Source organism: Polypterus senegalus, chromosome 15 (assembly GCF_016835505.1).
Source record: "Polypterus senegalus isolate Bchr_013 chromosome 15, ASM1683550v1, whole genome shotgun sequence".
Lineage (NCBI taxonomy): Eukaryota > Metazoa > Chordata > Cladistia > Polypteriformes > Polypteridae > Polypterus > Polypterus senegalus.
In genome coordinates this window covers 24,532,367-24,556,161 of record NC_053168.1, presented here as the reverse complement: position 1 = coordinate 24,556,161, position 23,795 = coordinate 24,532,367, and the positions used below count along the sequence as shown (strand labels likewise).

The window sequence follows — 23,795 nt, the reverse complement described above, 5'->3', positions numbered from 1 at the left end:
TTAGAACATTAGAACAACGGTGACAAGAACAGGCCATTCAGCCCACCAAGATCTTCCATTCCTATTTACCTTTGATTGTCCAAAATAAAATTAAAGCTGAGTTTTGAAGGTCTCTAAAGTCCTACACTCCACCAGATTACTTGGTAGCACTGCTCCACAACAAAATCTACCCATTCAAGAAAATCAGTGTACTTTCCAGATGAATCCATTTCTGAAATTGGAATTTCTCTACTATAAACCGCTTCTGTCAGATATAAAATGCAGTTTTGTAAATAATTATTTTTATTTAAAAGTTATGTTTGTTTTATGACAATAGTATTTTCATGCACAGGATATTATTTGAAGTATATTTTGAACTGGGAAATGGCAGTTGTCTTTGTTCTTCATGTTAGTTGAGGTGGAAACAACCCCAAATCAAGCATTTGCTAGACATTTTTTGGTCTCAGTATTTTTCTTTTCTCTCTTCATTTTCTTTCAGATAGCCATACATTTGTATTTAGAAAGTTAAAATGATGCCTTTTGATTGTCCAGAAGAAGCACAGTTGTTGTTTAGAGAGAAACATGTAAGGTCAGGTTGATCCATCCATTGTCTTGACCAGGTAACAAGAAAGTTGAAAAAAAAAGACTTAGGGGGTCTTTTAAAAGCATGTGCCAGAAATTTCTTGAGAACACAAAAGCTTCTCTCTTCCTAACTAGCCACTTGGGTGCAACATATTTTTAAAAATCAATCTTTTATACTCTCATTTGTATTTTTTCCCAGAGAATATTAGAGTGGCCTGTGATGACCGTGGGGAGAGGGTCTACAAGGACATCATTCAAATGGAGAGAGGAGTGAGTTCGTTAGGGTTAGGGTTAGGGTGTTGATCTATCTACTGTGAAACACTTTTAGAGGATTTTAAGAGGAGAAAACTGGAAAATTAGTACTATTTGTTGATACCAAATTATGTTTAAAAATTACATGTTAATATTTTTTTCAAGTCTAAATAATTAATTTTAAAAATATTGTTTCTCTACTTTTTTCACTTTAAACATTCATCTCTCAAAAACTAGATGTGATAGAATAATTCTGTTACCAGATTTGATAGATAGATAGATAGATACTTTATTAATCCCAAGGGGAAATTCACATTGGATAAAGCCCCTGCTGAATGCTCCAATACCTTTTTTACATATAATGGCAATTTATATATAAGATGTTTTAGAAAATCCCCATCTACAGCAGGTATCGAGTGGCTTCAGCCAAAACACTTGGTTGCATTGAAATGACTGGTAATGCTTGTAAAGCGCTGGTAACAAAAAAAAAAAATGCCTAAATCATCTCATGAGCTATTGTCAGAAAGATTAATCATGCGTATCAAGTGAGAAGAACTGAACAAATTTTATAATTATATATTTAGTTTAAATCAGATTAAAGTTTAGCATGGATGCTTAAATATACACAGAGTGGTAGCACAGAGCTGACTTTTCTGCCTCACAGTGCCTGGGTCTGCATGGGGTCTACATGTTCTCATTGTGCATTCATTAAATTTTTTGATACCAGTAAGTGTTCTTAACTGCAGATGAACACCTGATTTAACATTGTATACAATATATGTGTCAGTAATAATTCTCAATGAATAAAATATGTTTAGTTGTTCATGTGCTATGAAGTAAATAATACCATCCTCTTTTTCCATCTACAACCTGAGCTACTCCTTTGAAAGTGTTTGAAAAATGCTTGAAAAATTACTGAAAAATGCTTGCAAAATGGCAATTAAAAGCTTGAAAGATGCCGAACCAACAATTAAAGCCCTTATACATGACAGCATTAGTAAGGTTCTAAAAACTAAGGTAAATTTGAAAGGGCTTGTAAAATATGTGTTTTATGTAACATTCTCCTAAGAAGGGAGACTCAGAGCACTAACAAACATTTACAAACATAAAGCAGTAACAGAAAAATACAAACCAATGATATCAACTAATGGCATAACTATAGACAATGTGGGTGGGACAGTTGTCACTTAGTCCAAGGGCTGGAGGGGCTCATGGTGACTACATGGCTGCTGATTGCAAGGCTTTAAGGTTAACATATTTGCCTACTTGACATCAGAGTGAAAGGGTTAATAGTGCTCTCATACCCACAACTCCATACAACTTGTTTATAATTGTTGACCTATTATGTTATGTGATCAACATATCTCTTTGATGGTGGTCAACTGTTAACAAAACCCACTGCATCAAATCTCCTAGGATGAAGCTTAAAAAACAATAAGGAACTACTTTAGTAAGTTTATGTTAGGTACAATGATGCTCTGTTGGCCTTCAAACCCATAAAGGATTTTGTTTTTTCTCCAGCATTGCACCCCTGGAGTTTTTATATTATTTTCTGTCTTCACTGGCCATCTAACATATTATTGGTCTTATCATGACTTAGAAATGAATCTCTTCACAAGGACTCTACTTTATCTATCCATCCATTATCCAACCCGCTATATCCTAACTACAGGGTCATGGGGGTCTGCTGGAGCCAATCCCAGCCAACACAGGGTGCAAAGCAGGAACAAACCCCGGGCAGGGCACCAGCCCACCGCAGTGCACACACACACATACACACAGGACAATTTAGAATCACCAATGCACGTCTTTGGACTGTGGGTGGAAACCGGAGCACCTGGAGGAAACCCAAGCAGTCACGGAGAGAACATGCAAACTCCACGCAGGGAGGACCTGGGAAGCAAACCCGGGTCTCCTAACTGCGAGGCAGCAGCATTAATCACTGCGCTACCGTGCCGCCTTACTTTATCTATTATATGTGATATTTATTTAAGTGCATTTTTTATTCATATCTACTATTTTGAGTATGTCGTTCATTCATTCTTATTCTTATCTCTTTTCAGTTTCAAATCAAATCAAATTTTATTCATCTCATACAAATTACACACACAGTACAATTAGAAGTTTAACTCCTATGACTGCGTCTTGAGGCGAACATAAAGGGACAATAACAACACATAACTTTATAATATCAAAAATCATTAATAGAATTTTAATATGTAACAACTAACAATAAAAATAATAACTACATGTAGGTACAGTATATGACTTAACTTAAATAACTTAATGTGAGAAAGTTAGCAATAGTGCATCATGTATTTCTAGACACTTTTCTTTATTCAAGATGTGGATAGATTGTGGACTGACACTCCTCCTCAATCTCTCTGAACAGGACTTTAGGCAGTCGTTGGGTTTAACCTTACCATAGCACAAAAAAAGAGGCTGTTGCTGGGATAGCTGGTATCCCGAATAATTTTCTTTGCCCTGTCCTGACATTACTCGGTGTAGAGATTAGTAAGTGCACACCCTGTATTAAACTGATCACACCACTCTCTGCCTGCTATTCCCAAGCAGGAGGTGATTATTTCCTGTCAGAATACTTTTGATGATGAATGTATAGAAGTTCTTTAGTATCTAGGAATGTGGCCTGAAATCCCTGAGGCGTCTGAGGTGTTACAGACTTTTCCATGCAAGGTCAGATCTTCCGTGATGTGGACATCAAGGTATCTGAAACAGTCAACCCTCTCTAACTGAGTGCTGTTAATACTGGGGGGCTGGTAGTACCTCTGCTGTTTCATACCAAAGTCCACAATCAGCTCCTTTCTCTTACTGACATTCAGGAGTAGACTGTTATCCTAACACCAGTGTGACAGGGCTCCACATTCTTCAAGTAAGCCTGCTCATTATTGTTTGATATCATGCCTACCACAGCAATAAAAACTTGACAATGATGTTAGAGTTTTGTACAGCTGTGTAGTCAAACATGTAAGAGAGTACAGCGGAGGATTCAGAACCCAGCCCTGTGAAGCCCCTGTGTGGAGGGTGAGGGATAATGAGGTGTAGCCACCCTCTTGAAGCACCTGGGGTCTGCCTTTTATAAAGTTTAAAAATCCAGCAGCACAATAAAGCGCTCAGCCACCAGTCCCTGTTTTTGCTGATGAGCTTAGAGGGGTTTGTGTTTTTTTTTTTGTTTGGTTTTCTTTTCTTGCAACATTTTCTTTGATATCTTGTAAGGCATACTGAGTTACATCCTATGTGTGAAAATGTGATGTAGAAATGAAGGTTGTTGTTGTCGTAAACCTGACCAGGTTTAAGTAGGCTTTGGTTCAATAGATGGAGTAATAAGTTATGAAAAAATCTACAGTACATACTTAACACTAACATTTTAAAAAGTGCATTTTGTTTTTGCTACTTTGCTAAAATTGCCCTATCTGTATGCTTTTAAAAATAAAGGTGTTAGAGTAGTTCTTCAGTGTGATACCATAAGGAAATGAACCATCCCCATGAAGGTTTCCAAAAAGAACCTTTTATTTATTTAGATTTGTGTCGGGGTTCTTAAATATCCATGAAGAGATGATAAGGAATTTGTGTAGTTCTGATTTTAAAAGAGCTTGTGCCACATACCATAGCACAGATAAAGTTCAGGTCTTCTTCATCTCTTGTATCCTGCTAAGTTGCCTACTATACGGTAAAGATTTCTGTTTTCTTCACATATTAGGAATCTTTACAAAGCCCAAAGAACCAATTTCATATGTATAGGACACTTCCCACAAAGAAAGGGTTCTTTGTTAAGCAAATGTTTAATGGGGAAACACAGAATCCAAGAAAGTGCTATTACAGAACCAACATTTGCATGAGTGCAGGATCATCATCATCACTTCCAAAAATGCAGCAAAAAAATAAATCTTGCTGTCTGTAACACTTACAGGTCAGAAATTGAATTAATTAGCAAGGCATTGTCATTTGTTGTCCCTGGTACTCACACCAAGCAGTACTAAAATAAATGCGGCACTGTGCACAGAGGCATCTTCTCAGATAGAAATGGTGTAGTGCAATAAAACATAGCAGAGTTAATTTTAGAGAGTTGCTGCAGAATAAACAGTTCCTGAAAGCACAAGTGAAGAGGTGGGTCATTAGCCATTGATTTAAATGTTACAACTGGTAGTGCCTCATGAGCTTAACTAGGCGAGAGCGCCAAAGAGAAGGGGCCATAAAATTCAAAAAACAGTCCCCAAAGGTGTTGTAGCAAAACTCTGGGATAACTAAAAGAGAAGAATCAAAAGATCTCAGCTGTCTCTGTGTTTCCTTAGTGTAAGTTAATATGTTGTAAGTTAACAGCAGAGTATTATAGATGATTCGTTATCTGACAGGAAGTCAATATACCATGTACCAGGACTCACTGAAGGTAGAACATAACATCAGCTTTGATGTTTAAGGTGATCACTGCATTCAATATGAATCAGGATCCTTGTGGCCATATTTTGAACTTTATGTATACTATTGATTCTTTGTGAAGCAAAACCATTAAAAGATGTCCAATCATCCAGAGGAGATGTGATGAAGACTCAACAAAAAAACTCTGCATAAGACAGGAATATACAAGGTGGGCCATTGACGTTTGTTGGTGGACTACAGAGATGTGTGTATGATGCATCAACTACATGACCAAATATGCTGTGTACTACTGCATTGAAAAATATTTCTCTATCAAAAACATTTTTAAATAAGCATGAATGCAGTCATGATCAATTTTGAAGTGAAGCTGTAATAACAAAATGTTCTAATCTTATCAATGATATTAAGTGACATGGACCCTGCAACCCTGCTCAGGATGAAGCAGGTTTAGAAAATGGATTGATGAACAAAAATATAACATCGATGCTGAGAGGTCTTCATGGCTTCTTTTAATGTAGTGCATGTTTCAAGCCTTTTGGTATTTGAATAAAATCTACTTTCTTACAGTGGGCAGAGTGTAGGCTCCAGCACCCACTACCCAGAACTGAATTAACAGGGTCTGAGAATTTTATTATGTGATGTATTAATTATTTATGCATTGGTAAACCAGTTGTTCAGTCTAAGATGAGATAAATATATGAATCATAAGAAAAATTATGATGATTACAACTGGTGAAAAAGACCAAACGCCTTGGGAAAATAAGCAGTGCAGAGTTTAACATCAAACATCTAAAAATAAATTGGTAGAGTAGATTATTTTGCCATCTCACAATATTTGAACCCCAGTCCTGTTTCAAGGCTGCCTTCTGTCAAGCAGTCTAACTATTAAAATTATTACTTAGATTTTGTGATATTTAAATGCATGCCATTTGTTGAGAAGACACTGTCAGGGCGTAAAATACGACAAAGATTCTCTCCTTGAAAGAAGGCTCTAGGAGTTGAACGACAGGAAAACAGAGTAATTAATTTTATTGCAATAAACTATAACACGGACTCAACCCAATTAGGCCAAACTGAGCTGAGCCCCGAACAAGCCAAAAATCATAGTTTATATAACCATTTCTTATCATCTTGACCTCGTATGAAACAATTCATTCACTGTTTATCCCAACTCCCTACTCCAGCTGGCTTCTCACGGGCCCTTTTTTGGCCACTAATATTGTTCTCAGCTTATCACTTGTCTTCATTCTTGGCTTCCCTTATTTCCTAACCAGCCTTCAAACAACAGGTGTTCCCCCTTCTCTGACCTTGGGCAGTTTCTGTTCATCATTCTACCATTTCTATGTCTTTCTGAATTACTAAATATTGGTGGTTTGTCTCTGAGCTTAACTAAAAAAGAAATGTGGCAAATGCCTTTATTTAACTATTTACTTGACATACCTAATTCACACTAAGTTTAATGCTTACAGAAGTTCTTACTAAATTTACATTCATTCATGCCAATACATGAATTTTAATTTTCTATAACATCTACAAGCAGTGTACATCTGACCAGATAAAACGGATTATTGTCATTTCAGAGTTGCAGCACTTTCTTAAGATATTAAATCTTGAAAAACTGCTTCATTTATAATACCATTAATTAATGGTATTGTATGAGGAAGTTGGGAGTGGCAGAGCAGTATGTAAGAGTTGTACAGAATATGTATGAGGGAAGTGTGACAGTGGTGAGGTCTGCGGTAGGAGAGACGGATGCATTCAACGTGTAGGTGGGATTACATCAAGGATCAGCTCTGAGTCACTTCTTATTTGCAATGGTGATGGACAGGCTGACTGACGATATTAGACAGGAATCCTCGTGGACTATGATGTTTGCTGATGACATTGTGATCTGTAGTGAGAATAGGGAGCAGGTTGAGGAGACCCTGGAGAGTTGGAGGTTTGCACTAGAGAGGAGAGGAATGAAGGTCAGCAGGAACAAGACAGAATACATCTGTGTAAATGAGAGGGAGGTCAGTGGAATGGTGAGGATGCAGGAAGAAAAGTTGGCGAAGGTGGAGGAGTTTAGATACTTGGGATCAACAGTACAGAGTAACGGGGATTGTGGAAGAGAGGTGAAAAATAGGGTGCAGGCAGGGTGGAATGGGTGGAGAAGAACGTCAGGAGTAATTTGTGACAGACAAGTATCAGCAAGAGTGAAAGGGAAGGTCTACAGGATGTTATACAGCTATGTTATATGGGTTGGAGATGGTGGCACTGACCAGAAAGCAGGAGACAGAGCTGGAGGTGGCAGAGTTAAAGATGCTAAGATTTGCATTGGGTGTGACAAGGATGGACAGGATTAGAAATGAGGACACTAGAGGGTCAGCTCAAGTTGGGCAATTGGAAGACAAAGTCAGAGAGACGAGTTCTATAAAGATAGAGCTGCCAGACAAGAGGAAAAGAGGAAGGGCTAAGAGAAGGTTTATGTATGTGGTGAGAGAGGACATGCAGGTAGTGAGTGTAACGGAGCAAAATGTAGAGGACAGGAAGATATGGAACAAGATGATCCACTACGGCAACCCCTAACAGGAGCAGCAAAGAAGAAGAAGAAGAAGAAAAGCTGCTTCATTTATCTCAAGCAGTGTTGAGTACTGTAATGCTTTATGGTCAGGCTATTCAAATCTTTACTTACTGCTCTACATGTTTTTTAACTACTTATTTGTACCATTTTGTCCAATTTTGTATACCAAGAAGTATATTTATAATGAAGGCTGTTCTGTACAACCGACATTGATGAAACAGCAAAAAAAAGTTTTATAGTTCAACATGAATCCTGCTTTGGAAACCATAAAGCTTTCTGCTTCTACTTCACTTCTATGTTAATGGCAGTTATGGGGGCAGGGGGTCCAAAATGTGCTATCAGATTAAGTTCAAATTCTGATTTTAAGACATTCAAATTACAGAGAAAGGTTGACTTTAGAATGGTGCATATATAAATATATATATATGTGTGTGTGTGTGTCTGTAGAAACCTAAGTACAATAATAACTTCTGAAAAGATGGAGATATCTTTGTATAATGTTTATCTAGTTACAGGCTCCAGGCCTTTTATTTTTGGTCCAATACTTATCTCAATATCTTTCAAAAACCGTTTGACCTATCTCCAGTGATAACTGCCTTAGAAATAGTTTAATTTAACTGTGACATTTGCAGTCTAGTCTATTTAGTCATGGAAAACTGCAAAATTTCTGGGCAAGTAGTTTTTCAAGACCCATTATTTAAATATAGATGTAGGCACACAAGCAGCCACACACACTCACACACTCAAAGAAAGTGAAGATAGCTGACAGCTTGTTTGCCCTGCCAGAGCACATTCTGGATGATGAAGTGAAAGAAATGAGCACATAAACAAACACACCACAATAAATCTGTAAAGACTGACATGGACAGAAACATTAAAAAGGACCCTGTAGCAGTCTGTCTGTCTGTCTGTGCAGTTTACTTACTTCATTTGACTCAATGTGTTTAGCTTTTAAATGAAATACTACTGAAGTTGTTCACTTGATTCAATTTTCTGTTCATTTTATGCTGCATTTATTTGTGTAATTAAATATTACATATTTTCATATAGTTGATTCTTTGTTATTGTATAGTACAATCAGTTGTATTGTATTGTAAAATCTTCCATTAAGTGATTTCCTGCCGTATCACTAAAGTGAACTTTACATGGAAGTACCGCCTGGACCATTCCATATCAACTTTTAAAACTGAAACTGTCAAATGGGTGAATTTAATCTGTGTAAAATAATTATTCTGACTTATTTCAACCCGTTTCCTTTTCTAGGGAAGCAGTCATACACACAGGCACTTCAGAACAGGTCACCCGCCTGAAGCTATGCATGTTTAGGCCCAGCCCGTACTTTGATGGGAGACCAACCAGGAAGAACTTGGGTCGCTGTTGGAAGAGGTGTTGGTGAGACCAACAGGAGGTGTTTACCCTGTGGTCTGAATGTGTATCCCAATGCCCCAGTGCAGTGATGGGGACACTGTGCTGTAAAAATGGTGCTGTCCTTCAGATGAGACGCAAAACTGAGGGCCTGACACTCTGTTGTCGTAAGATATCCTTTGTAAAGAGTAGGGCGTATTCCGATGTTCTGGCTAAATTTCCCACCACAGCCTAGTCATTCCCCTAAAAATCCCTTATTTCTAATTGACTAACTATTTCTCACTCTTTAACCACCTAACAGCTAAGGTGTGCTGAGTGTACCTGCCGGCACAAAATGGCTGCCGTTGAATCATCCAGGTGAGTGCTGCACATTAGTGGTGAGTAAAGTGGCTCCCCGCTCACTATGTATAAAGTGCTTTGAGTACTGAGAAAAGCACTAAATAAACGTAAAGAATTATAATAATTATGATTATTGGGTGGCCGAGTAGTGATCAGTATGCAGTTGTCTCACGACCCCAGTTAGACCACTGCGTGTGCTAACTTTTCACATTCTCCCTTTGTCTTCATCGATTTTCCTCCCATATTTCGTGATGCATGCTTGCTAAGTGAGCTGTAAAGTCCAAATTATTACTCCCTGTGTGGAGTATGCCCTGGAATAGATCGGAACCCCATCCATGGTGACTAGTCACCTTGGCCTTGCTATTGCCGGGATGGCCTGCGAGCCCCATGATCTGAAATATGCTTTAAGTCAACTTGCAAAAATAAGTATGTATGTATACAGTGTATTAAAAACATGAACATATTGTGTGTGTTATAATATATTTGTTTAATTGAATAGTAAACATTAATTAACATTTATAAAACCCTGATCATAGATGGACTTTGGTAAATAATACTAACATCTTAAGCTACATAGCTGAGGATGTATGATAAAGAATACACATTTCTGTTTTATGTTACTCTGCCTGGAACAGAGGACAACTGCACTTGTAAAATAAATTTGAACTCATTTACTCATCCACACTACTCAAATCTACTTTGAATCCCACTGTACGAGAGGGGCTCCAGGTTTATATGTGACAGGGTTACAAAGAAGGTGAAGAGGAGCACACGCCACCTCATCAAAACAAGAGCAAGCGCTCTGACTCTTTAAAGCATCCCGGCAGGCAGGCACCTGAAAAAACAGGCACAACACAAGTTGGAGAAGCCAGCCAAGTCCTGATGTAAAACATGTTCGCAAATCTTGACATTATACACGATGTGCTGTATCTGTACATGAACAACTACAACATTAAGTGTAATCTCAACAAGATAAAGGACAACCAAAAAGAAATTAGAGTCGCTTCACTAGTCCTCACTTTTTGTCAACACATCCATGTCCTAAACATTAAGGGAAACTGATGCATGATGTGTAAGCTGATATACCAATCCCTGTCAGTCTGACCTTGGATTGGATCTTTCAAATGATGTCTACAGACGGCTTATTTCTTTGCTGATTTAAGCCATTTGAAGGGAAGCCTCACTCAGGGCTGTGTTTTTAATTTTTATCTTATTTTATCATTTATTTATTTTCTTCACATGTCTAAGATGATTTGTGGGAATGGATTTGCTATAACTAGCCAGTACACTGAAATTATTTTCATTTGTACTCTCTGTTGCAATAAAATAATAATTTAAAGATCATAAATGAAGAGATTACAGTTGTACAATTTAACAAAGTACAGAAATGCGATACAGCATTGCATAAAAACATGTGATGTGCTGATACGTAAAATATAAAAAGAAACTGCATGAAAAATGTACACAATGTATTCTCCAAAGCTTTACATTCAATGACTGCTGAAAGTGTTCCATTAATAAAGATAATATTATTAGGAACAAACTCCCATTTGATGTTTGCCTTTTATTAACACATTTTTGAAGACCTGACATGGCAGTTCATAACAAGTTCTTTTTTGCACATTCTTATAAACACACACTGATTACAGTCCCAATTTGACTTGTTCTTCCTTTTGAAACCTTAAGAAGTGGATATTGCTAAAGCTGCCTAAATCTCGGCGGATAAAGTTTTGCTAAATCTGTATCGCCAGCTGCTGTCAACTGTGCAGGATAACAGCTGAAAACAACAGGGCAGATGTGCGACTGGCCAGGAAGGTCTGTAAGCATAAGCTACACTTGGGATTTGAATGGAAAAATGACATGTACAAAACATGAAGATAACTAAGTATCCATACCAAATACTGCATACGCAAAAGATAAATATGGAATGCAATGTTGAATACTTCTCTCAGTCATAAAACAATCAAGCCAATACAATCAGGTTGTGTTAATTAAAAACACTGCTTATTATACATGTGCATATGGTAATAACTCATTTTGTGTAATTATTATATTATTTTGTATAAGAATATATTCATAAATCACATCACAGTCCATGCATAACAGTGGAGAGGTTTTGTCCAGTTAATTCGTCGACATGCTGCAATCATTACAAAAACGATTAAAATTGTATTAACACCGAAGTTGGTCAAGCTAGTAATCATCATTCCAACCAGATTCTTAATTAGAGTTCAGTCACTATACTAGAGTTCATTGAGCAAATTGTGAAGTGACAGCTTGTTTTGTACAGTCTGAAGGTGAGGTTTTAATATCCACTACGGTATGTAGGGTGCTTTTCAAATTCTTTTTAGCAGTCTATTTTCTTATCAGCCTGGTTCTCTCACTCAAGTGTTAAATGACAGTTTTAAAATAACTAAAGAGCAAATATAGTTTTGCTGACATTTTTATCCGGGGCAACTTACAACATCTGAAATACAATGGGTTCCGTTTCTTTTGTTTTTCCAATTGGGGCACAGACAGGCAGGTGAAGTGACCCGCTCGGGGTCCCACAGTGTCACCAGTGGGATTTCAACCTGCAGTTTCAGGGTTTGAGATCCAAAGCTTTATTCAATGAGCCACACCACCTGACAACGTGTCCTGTAGAGATGTGGCTAATTCATTGTCATTTACACTGGCGGGTTTTTCATAATAAAATTCTACATTTGCTTTAAAGGAAGGAACACAAAGTGTTACAATAAACTACTCCTGTAAATGAAGCACTAATCTTTACTAAATGCTGTGGATGTGTTTGTAAACACTAGATATGGAAGCAGCAAGCACCTTAGTTAAATCTGCTGTCCAATTAACAGATAAAACTGATTCACAACCACAACCATAAAAACCATAAAAGCTTAATAATGAAAAAGTTGTTCAGGCAGCATCCAACTAAGCAAATACTTTACAATAATAATAATAATTAAATAAATAAATACATAATCCAGTCATTTCAAAGAAACAGAAAGTTAGCTCATTACAGTAATCAGTTCCTTCCTTCCAGATAATAAAGCATCAAAAATATCAATAGCTGAGTGTGACATAATTCAATATAATTATACAGTGAGGTTAAGTTTAGAAAAATGTGCGTTAGTGCTAAACAAGCGCATATAGGCTTACTATGGGGTGTTAATTGAGCAAATTGGTAAAAACAGTATATGCGCTCTTAAAAATAAAAGTACCAGAGTTGTTGTTCAGAGCAATGCCATAGGACAACCGTTTTTGGTTTTGAAGGATCCAGAAGGAACTTTTGGTTGTTTTTTTTTTTCGACCCAAACCAGACTTCATAAATAAAATAGGTGATAACCGATCTGTGCAATACCAATGGGCTCCTGATTTTTAAAAAGGACTCTCTCAGCACACAATAACACAGGTTTTATTGACCTGTCAGTATCCCGAGAAGGAAGTTCACTATACATTACAGCTTTCTGCTTTGACCAGGACCTTTGCGAAATCCAAAGAACTCTTCCCAGAATAAAATGGTTCTTTTTCACACATTGGACACACACAACCCAGTAAAGTGCTATTAAAGAATCCGTATTTTTAAAGGGTGTGTATGCAAAGTAACACACTCGAAGAGATAAAAAGAACTGAATAAAGATTAAATCAGCCGTATACTCTTATATTGAACTTTGCTTGGACGTCAGTTTTAAGATATTGTTCTCAATCCGTAATTTATAAGTCTTTTTTTTAACATTTACTGTTACATTTAACTTCTGTATCTAGTTCACGTCACTGTCTTAAATGTTGCACTGGAATATTATCGTTTATTTCACGCTACTGCACTTTGAGGGTTTAAATTGTGTTGTTGCGATTGAAAACGACTCGTCACTGAGTGACACGTAAAAAGACACTGTAGAAAAATGAAGGTAATGACAAAAATAGTGGACATTTATAGGTAATTTTACTGATTAGAAACCTTGTCTAGATATCCCTAAAGAATTGTGTAAGAAAAGCAGGCAAATCGTTGAGATGTTCAACGGCTGTTTGTAAAGGTATCTGATGTCGTACTTTACAAAGTCCACAACCCTGGTGCCTATCTCTTCTGTGGTCCGGTAGTCGAGTAAAGTTAAAAGAAATATTTTACTGTAGTATGCGATGCACTGGCGGACTGTAAAAGCTGCGGGGAAGTTAAATGAAAATTCTTTTAATTATTATTGTTAATTGCAATTTAATAACAAATGGAATGTAGAGTATTCGTATTTAGAATCAACACTCATCAGTCACTTAAATCCGAGATCGAGGAGGGCATGGAAACGAAAGATTAAAATCACTGCGCCACTTAGCCTTTGAGAATTATTTTCTCCGGTAGTGAAACGCTCGCTTTTCTTTTCTTCTTAGTAAAACCGTGTTGCCTTAATAAAATCCAATATACAGTACTTCAATAAACTCGACATGTATCAAACTCGGCATGTATCAACTCGACTCGTATCAAAAATATATGTTATTCTTGCCATGATTATAGAAACACGGCAACCGATATATGCAGACTATAATATCGTATAATATACAATATTGTAACCATTGCAAGTCAAGGCTATAGCAGCATATACTGAAAACTAAGTGACAGATTTGGAAAGCAGATAACTTGGTTGTGGCTTTGCTCTTTAAGTCACACGCCTGACATGTTCTTCCTGTGTTTTGATCTGACACCTTTGCCATTGATAAATCAGAGTGAAATATGCTATTTTTACTAATACAATTTTACAAATAATAAAAGCTGCGCATGGCTTCTGTTTAAGGTCTGGCCATAGCACCTACATCAAGCAGACCGTTAAAAATTTACTTCAATTACCAGAGCAGACTTGACCTATTGCTTGTAATCTTTGCTTCGCTGATTAATGATACACATGAATTAAGCAGCATCGCTTTTTATTCGCTATGAAATTAACATGGTATGAAACTGACCCTTTCGCTAGCATTTAACGGCATTTTCTTCTGAAGCTCGAGTTACTGAATTACTGAAGTTGCTGCTGTTAGCAGGTCTATGACAGGTTTCGGAGTAAAACACTTTTAAAAATTCAATTTGGTTATGCTCTGACTGGATAGACAGGACTTATACTCCGTACGTTCAGAGTTTCCAACTTGTCAAAAAATGTCGGGCTGCTAATTAAAGTGACAGATTGCAAAGCGCACATCAGTTGCGCGGCGAAAAACTGCGAACACCGAATGCAATGATTGCATAATAAAATATCAAAACCATTTTAAACTGGCAAAGTAAATAAGTAGACGGTTACAAAAATGCTTTGAATTAACAAGGACTAGTAATCGATAATTAACTGTCAGCTAAAGCAAAATACTTGTTAGCACAAAACACCTTGCCCCACTGTACTTGTCTGCAGTTCCCCTCTGACTTACCTTGATTGACCAAACGCAAAGCGTGAAGGAAGGATGGGTCCAGAGAGTCCTTCTCCGCCATCAGCTCCGGCAAGTACTTCTCGCTATCCATTAACAATATATAAGATTGTTTTAATCCGAAAAAGATGAAAAGATGAGTAAATACCACTTAAATTGCACAAGTGATATTCCTGTAATGTGCTGCTTCTTTTAACAATTCTTTCTACGCAGGTAATATGAACATTTATTCATAAGAGCGCTGATAGTTTATTTATATTTTGGTCGCACTGTTTGTCTTTTTATAGGGTCCACTACAATCCTGTTATTCCATTCGCAAATCACACAGCTTGTAACGTCTCGATCGCAACTGCGGCTGCCAAGCTGAAGCAGCTACAGAAAACAGGCATGCTGGCTCCACCCTCTGTTTCCACTGGCAACAAAAAGCCTCTCATCCCAACTACTCCTATTGGTCGGTAAATGTGTAGCTTTGTTTCTTAATAAGTAATGTGAATGTCATTAAAGCTGAAGGCGGGGAGAGAAGGTTAGGAAGCAAGTCGAGACCATGTGGCCGTTTGACTACGATATGCAGTCGGAGCTGTCCGCGGTGCCGAAGCGTCAGCTCTACACAAAGGAGGGTGCCGGCTTGAAAACAGACAGCAGACAGGCAGATGGGACAAGACACGAACGTTAATCTAATGTCCAGAAACCAGGCTCCATAACAAGAAAATTTAGCTAATCCGTGTGAAGGGGTAAACAAAGTGTTGGCGATATATCAGTGAATTAAAAATGATTTCATTCTTGCATTAATGTAATTAAGTATAATCGCAGAATGACATTTTCCTTTTTTTAATAATGCGTGTGTTATCTGCAAGCACACTACGTCTGTATTTGTGCAGTGTCTTCCATTGCTTTGCCTGCATTGTTTTTAAACTAGCTTCAGTGATTATTAAAAATACAAGTGCATTAGGTTAGAAGGCCAGACTTGTACTTGGGTGAATTTTATTTTAATTGATTGGTTTAAATATAGCTGCGAGACAAAAGCATGATAAATTCCTGTTAAAAGAAGACGATGCAGTCACTTGAAGAATGTCAGTATAAGATGGATATTTCTTCCATTTCAATGAAACTTTTTTTCCCCGACAAAATATGTTTACTTTATGAAGTGGATAAAATAATTATTGGTACACCACTACGGTTGCAGAACCTGTCAAATCTTTTATTTATATATGAAGAGAGAGAGAGAGAGAGAGCGAGCATAGAACGTGAACTTCTATAACACCATTTTTGGATCTCCCAGTTAAAGAATTTGAATATTAATGGAACACTCTAGTTTGTTAACTAATTTCAGGCAGTACTGTGCAGTTAAAGATATATTATTTACACTGTTTCTTATTCAAATATTATCCTAGTTAGACATTTATACTGTTAAAGTTAATAAGTAATTAAAATGCATTTATATAAAATATCGCATTGGCAAAATATGCTATTGTGATTGCTAATTTACATTGTAATTCCATTTGAGTGAACAAAATCACAGCTGCAAACACAGCAAGCAACATGCAAGAAAGAATGTGAGTTCACTCTGAAAGGAAAGCTCACTAAATTTAAATAAAAAGATCATATTTCATTTATATGTTTGGATTTGCTTTAAGTATACCTTAACAGTGTAAGTAAACAAATAAAGAATATATTTAAAAATGTATTTTTTTTTTTTACTTACAACATCACACCCGTCAAGCATCTGTTAAAATGCCCCAGTTAAAAAAAAAAGTGTGATGTACTTGATAAAATTGTTTAATAAAGTCTACCAACCATATTTAACCATTCAAAGAAAAGGTTAGTGACACTGGGCAACAAAATTCATTTATACAGTATGTCACATTTTCTTACAGGCAATGTAGTTCATAGTGCTTTACAAAACAACAAAAATAATGTTATATGAAATGAAAACCAAATAAGATTAGGCAATAATATTAAAGAATAAGTAACAAAGGCAAAAGCTAAGGTCAGATGGCTGGGAGGACAGAAAAAACAAAAACAAAACAAAAAAAAAAAAACTGCTGTTAGGCTGAAGAAAAAAAAAACATCTGCAGGGGTTCCAAAGCCAAAAAGACCACCCAGCCCCCATTCTACTTAACATAAATGTCCGTAAATCAGTTCTCTTTGTTTTCTTCACATGATAGTAATTGATGATGTTGGTGATGCTGTGGAGAGCTGAGACACCCGCCTACAATCCATCAGCACAGGGCGCTGCATGGTGCCTTGATCAGGAGGCGGTGGTGGCACAGATCCACTTAAGTAGTAAATTAATGTTTTCTGTCTATATGATTAACAGATAATTCTTTTATACTTCTTAAATGAATGCTTTCTTTGACAGAGACATCTTGTTTAAAGATGATGTTTGAATTGGCCTATATATCTTACTGCTCATATTCTTCTTTGCCCTTATCTATCTATCTATCTATCTATCTATCTATCTATCTATCTATCTATCTATCTATCTATCTATCTATCATATAGTGCCTTATCTATCTATCTATCTATCTATCTATCTATCTATCTATCTATCTATCTATCATATAGTGCATTATCTATCTATCTTTGAGGAAAGATTAAAAGAGCTGAGCCTTTACAGTTTAAACAAAAGAAGATTAAGAGGAGACATGATTGTAGTGTTTAAAATTATAAAGGGAATTAGTCCAGTGGATCAAGACTGTTATTTTAAAATGAGTTCATCAAGAACACGGGGACACAGTTGGAAACTTGTTTAGGGTAAATTTTGCACAAACATTTGGAAGTTTTTCTTTACACAAAGAACCACGGACACTTGGAATAAGCTACCAAGTAGTGTGGTAGACAGTAAGACTTTAGGGACTTTCAAAACTCAACTTGATGCTTTTTTGGAAGAAGTAAATGGATAGGACTGGCGAGCTTTATTGGGCTGAATGGCCTGTTCTCGTCTAGAGTGTTCTAATGATCTATCTATCTATCTATCTATCTATCTATCTATCTATCTATCTATCTATCTATCTATCTATCTATTACCAGCTTCTAACTAAAAGAATTATTAATTGCAATCAATGAAATTTGTTTCCTCCCTGCGTGGAGTTTGCATGTTCTCCCCGTGTCTGCGTGGGTTTCGTCCCGGTACTCCGGTTTCCTCCCACAGTCCAAAGACATGCAGGTTAGGTGCATTGGCAATCCTAAATTGTCCCTAGTGTGTGCTTGGTGTGTATGTGTGCCCTGCAGTGGGCTGGCACCCTGCCCAGGATTTGTTTCCTGCCTTGTGCCCTGTGCTGACTGGGATTGGCTCCAGCAGACCCCCGTGACCCTGTGTTAGGTTATAGCAGGTTGGAAAATGACTGACTGACTGAGAACATAAATGTTGTATCAATGTAACAATTAAACTAAAATCCTGTATTTTAAGTGTTTAAGGCACTTACCTTAAATTGCGTCACAGCTAGGAAGAAGATACCAACTTTCAGGTAGCTCACTGAATGAAAATTATTAATAACTGCAGAAGAATTTCTTGACATTGTAGTCTTCAGTTGGGCATATTTTTGGTCAGAGCCAGTGATGCTGGTATAACCTCCAGCTCCCGACTCCATTCTAACCTGCATAGGAAGAAATGAGAAAATGACTGGGAGGACATGGCCTAAGAAAACTTCAACACACAATAAACCTCAGTCTGACTTTTTTAACACACCACTTTGCTTGTACATGTCCACTATTACCCCCATGTAATCTTGATATGTTAAAGATGAAATATTTAATTCCGTAAAGTTTGAATGTTGTATAATTAATGAATTAAACATCTGAATCATTTACACATTTGTAATTCTTAGAAATGCAGGAAATCAAAAAGTTAGAAAACACCCTTCGGAATACAAGAGAGAAACACAATATTGCAAGACTGGTGAATTTAATTTGCGTTCTTGATTTTATTTGTAATAAAATGGTCATGCAAAGAACAAGACTTTAAAAATGTTTTCCATGTGTCTATACCTGTGCAAGTGCACTAGAAAAACTGACTGGATTTATCCAAGGAAACATAAATGGGCTTGTAGATTCCAAATTCAAGCTGCTCCGGAGTTCATGAATGCACGTTGAGCTGCATGTCTGTGTCAGTTTGCCTCTGCAGGCACTGTGGCTTTCATCTCACACCTTCACAAGGTTAATCAGAGAATCTGAAACTAGCTGTGCATTAATGTGTGCAGAAGTAATAGCCGTACAGTGACATATGTTTCTTGCATGTCTGGCCAACATAAAGCATAAACAGAATGTATTCAAGTGGATTAAATGGGTTGAATATATGGATTCATTTCTATTTATGGCACATTCTAGCCAAAACCCTTTTAAGGATCTGAGCCATTCTAGAGCTGATCAACCACCCTAAACCAACAAATATGTTCTCAGAATAAATACCAAAGGTACATTGTGCCATAATTAATTTGTTCTTTATTGTTTTCTTATAGATGAAAACATATGACCTTTCCACATTAATTCGAAATTGCAGAATTTCACATTTTGCATTCGGAATTGCTGATAATAATACATCAAATTTTTCAAAAAGGTTCAGAGGTTTTAGGATGTGGGGTGCTAAACTGGAGGTCTTTAATGAATTTTCTGTGATTTTCTTTATGTATTGTTGATGTGCATTATCATATCACAGCCAGATTGTTATTTAGAAATACAATAAAAATACAATGTAAAGGATATGCATGCTATGACCTACTATGGCCACTAGATGATGCTAGTAGCCACTGTACTTACTGTATAGTAAAGCTATCATTCATGCATATGCAAGTGTCACTGTGTGCTCTGTAAAATATCATTCAGACCCTTCTGATAAAATTTCATACTACATTTTAAGAAAAAAAAACCTTTAGTATACTATATGTGTGTGTGCAGTTCATATATATATTTAAAAAAATAAAACTATCATGGCACTTTTGTCTTTTAAATTTATCATCTATAATATAAACTCCATCACTCTGTTGTTTTTCAATTACATTTTTTTATAGGATTTTGGGAAACCACAGAATTATAATTTGCTCTAATCAGGCTGAGTAAAAGTGTCATAATAAAAAAGTGATAACATTACTGCTCACTCCAAGTGAGTCCCGAGTCCAGACATTGCTCAAGTCAAGTCTCGAGTCCAGACATTGCTCAGTGCAGATGAGTCTGCATGTTCTTTCCATGCCCATGTAGAACCCTTTAAGCGGTTAGTTTCAGCAGTTAGATGGATTGTTACCATGAGTGCATATGTTACATTTATTTGTGAGAGACAAAGGATGTGTTTACAGGTGTGTGATGCAATGGAGTGGTATCCCATTCCTGTCTTTTGGCCAGTGATGTTGAGATAAGTCCTGCCAGCCTTGCGTTGGCGCAAATAGATTTGGGAGAAAAAAAAAATCTACTAAAATTTACCACTGGAGATTGAACATCAATATCATTTGGAAAACATCTTGATGTTGGGTGTCACTCAGCCAGACCCAGGAAGGTCAGTTAGAGGTTTCCTCAGTCAATTATAAATTGATAAACACCGTGTTTCATGTTCTGTACTAAACAATGATGAACTGTGCAGTACGGTGTGAAAGAAAGCTCTCTTATTAGATATTAGTGAAACACTTTAAAATTCAGAAAAGATCTCCAAGCTTATTTTATCCTGAGGACAATAAATCTCAACGTAACATGTAAATAACAGTTATTAGACATTGGATTAAAGAATAGTTTTAGGAAATGTCAGAAAATGGAAGAATAGAATATACTGTATGCACTCTCCCAAGAAGTCTTTAAAATCAAAAACATTGGTGCCTTTATCAGTCATATGGACAACAGAACGAGTTCAGCATCTGTTGAATCATTGCTGTTTATATGGTCCATAACCAAGTCTATGGTGGCATGGATGTTACAATTGGATGAGGCTGGCACTAAAAGCTGACAGAAAGCATTAAACACGTATCAAGAACGTTCTCAGAGGAGACAACATCATGGACTTTGAGCCAACTGCAGATGTTATGCTCCCTTCTAAGATCACCATATACGTAATGCCTCATAGAAGTGGAACTCAAATCATTGTGTCCATTACAACGCCTTCAATTTTTCATTGCAGATTGAATTGGAACTCTGGTATCCTAGACTGTTGGTCATCTTTTACCTTTTCAGTAAATGTTCACTAAAAATCATATATACAGTATTAAAGGCACTAATATCGATATAGTCAAGACAACAATCCAAAATGGCAGACTGGCAAAAATGTTGCTTGTTATCAGTCATTCTCCATGTTACAGTACATCACGCTGGTCCTGTCTTTCACAAATAAACATTTCTTTTATGTTATGTGATGTGGCGGACAGCTGGGGCCCTTGCCCAGCCAAAATGGCTATTTTATGGAAAGACCAGGAGAAAAGCAATCCCACCCCAGGAACACAATAGGGCAGTCCCCCTGAATTGCATCGGGGCCACCGGCAGGGGACGCATGGCCAATATGGGAGTCCTGGAATGCAGCACTTCTGCCACACTCGGAAGTGCTGCCGGAAGTTATTTAAAGAGCACCAGGAACACTTCCGAGTGCAATATAAAAGAGGCCACCTAACTCCATTCAGGGAGCCAGAGTCAGGAGGTGGTGGACAGAGCTTGCAAGTAGAGGAGTGCAGAAGAATAGAGAGAGAGCGCAAAAAGAAGAAGAGACTGAGCCTATGTTGTGGGTGATTTGTGCGCTGTGTTGTGTAAATGCAGAACAAAGAATTAAAAGCATGTTGCTGTTGGACTTGTGTGACGCTGTGTCTGTGGTCGGGTTAATATTTCACAGTGCCTAATAAAAATAGTTTATTATGGAGAATCCATTTAGTGGGTTTTTGGTCTTTATTTATATTTTACCGTTACTATTTTTTGTTTATGTGACATACAGTTACATGGCACATTACCAGGATTTGTACTTCGATAACACAAACAGAAGTTTTGCTATAAATTTGCTGGCTCCGCAGCACACAGTAGCTCCATCCCTCAGTGGATAAATTCTACCTAAAACATTTCTAGAAAAATTAGCTTATTTACCAAGATGGGTTTGCTTCAGTTTTCAACTTCCATCTGTTCTTGACTCTCCTCTCATTTGGTCCTTGTATTTTGCTTCCTTTTCCTTGTGATCGTTTTGGTTCTGACCTTGAACCTGTCCAGCATTACAAGTCTGCCTCATGTGACACTTTGCTCTTTGCAATAATTTCTGAAGATGCTGTCCCTACATTGTCACACAATACATTATGCAGTGTTTCGTCTTGGTAGAGTGATATTTTACTCCACTTTCCCCTTTGTAGGCTTTGTCAGAATGCCTCAGATCTCACAGACTTACCACTGTTTATAAGATATTGTACCATATAATTTCTCCCCACCTTCCCTTCTACATCTATAACCTCAGGCAATTAGGCGTAGTAAAAGACAAGCAGGAGTTATGTTACAATTTAAACAATGTATTACTGATAATATTTATAAATATTAAGAATATGCAAAGTACACTTGAATAGTGGCAATCATATAACCTGATAAATGTTGATGTGTAGTTTCAAGCGGCACACAGACTTGTTAGTTACTTAAATTGTCTCTAGTTAAGGCATCGTTTTGTGGTCAGCTTTCTTCAGAACAGGTCGCATGCCTGTCTCAATATGGCTGCTGAGCTGTGCTCTTCATTGTGTTGTCCTTTTCAGTTCATGGTGTGAGATGTTCTTTCATCAGTTTGGTAAGAGAGAGAACGTGGTAAAGCAAGCAAATTTATAGGCTCTCTGTCCAACTCCTACAGCCAATAGGGTGTCATGGTACTTCTGATACAAGCCAATTCCAAACAGTGATTCTTCAGACCAATGGGGGAACAGAAAACATCTTCACACTTGCCACCCTCCAAAACCATTTGTTGAGCTAAAGTTTGCCAGTTAAGCAGTCTGGCATAACTGTGCGGGTTGACTGAGAAACAGCAGAGAAACACTTGGCAAACTTGTTTGAATCATTTCCTCCAACCCTGTCATAAAATTACAAAGAGACTCAGTCTTAAAAGAGGAAGAGGTTCTTAAACCATCAGACCATTGCTATTATCTAGACTGTAACACTAATATTACATTGCTTTGTCTAAGTTACAAATAAAGACATGCAAAATATTTATCAACTTGTAAGCAAAATTTCACATCACAACATACAGTAAAAAAAATACTGACAATCCTCCCTGGAGCAGTAGGACATAGCCTGACCGAAAAACTGCTGTCACCTCCTACAAATCTTTTGGTGACATCAGCACCCTTCTTTAGTCAGTGTGGTGTAGAACACAGAGCAATGAAAACAATACTGCTTGCACACCACTGCCTCTGCACAATATTTGACTAGAAGTGCCATTAGATAACATTCATACATGTGTGACTCCAAGCTGTGATACATGGCTGCTGACATCGCCATATATGGAAGTTTTGCTTGTCTCAAATGACCCCCAGCATGTAGTCTAATTCATTATTTTCCATTGTTTTTTGGAATTATGATTTTTTCACAAACTTTCATGTGAACTGAACTGCTGTTTCTTGTTGCCAGTGTTTATTGGTCATATGGCAGGAATGGATTGATGTTTGGGATAAACCTTTTTTCTTAAATCAGTTCATTATTATAACATAACACATTTAAACCTGATTAATACAATTCAGGAATACATGGGACAAAAGTCCAGTCTGTTATGAATGAGTGCACAAAAACTGAAAGGGAAATTGCCACAAATCAGGCTAGGGACTTCCCCTTTAATAAGCCTCACTCCAGACAGTCTGACCCCATACTCTAGATAGATAGATAGATAGATAGATAGATAGATAGATACTTTATACTGCCTGACTTCAGCCTAAATCAATCTAAACAACCACAGGTTTTGACTACAAAACTTTAAATCATAAATGTCCCAGAAATTAAAAAGATACACAAAAAT

The 23,795-nt window shown here is 37.1% G+C and overlaps 1 protein-coding gene across 2 annotated transcripts in view; it reads right to left on the bottom strand.

Annotated features, from left to right (window-relative positions):
* khdrbs3 (KH domain containing, RNA binding, signal transduction associated 3) overlaps nucleotides 1–15,440 on the bottom strand; it is a 526,056-nt gene extending 510,616 nt beyond the window's left edge. For both annotated transcript variants that reach the window (XR_005630743.1, XM_039737376.1), the window contains exon 1: nucleotides 14,867–15,440. Coding sequence is in view for 1 of the 2 variants with exons in the window: in XM_039737376.1 (XP_039593310.1) it covers nucleotides 14,867–14,957 (91 nt within the window). In the remaining variant the exon portion in view is untranslated. The remainder of the gene's footprint in view (nucleotides 1–14,866) is intronic.
* Between the last annotated feature and the right edge of the window lie 8,355 nt (nucleotides 15,441–23,795).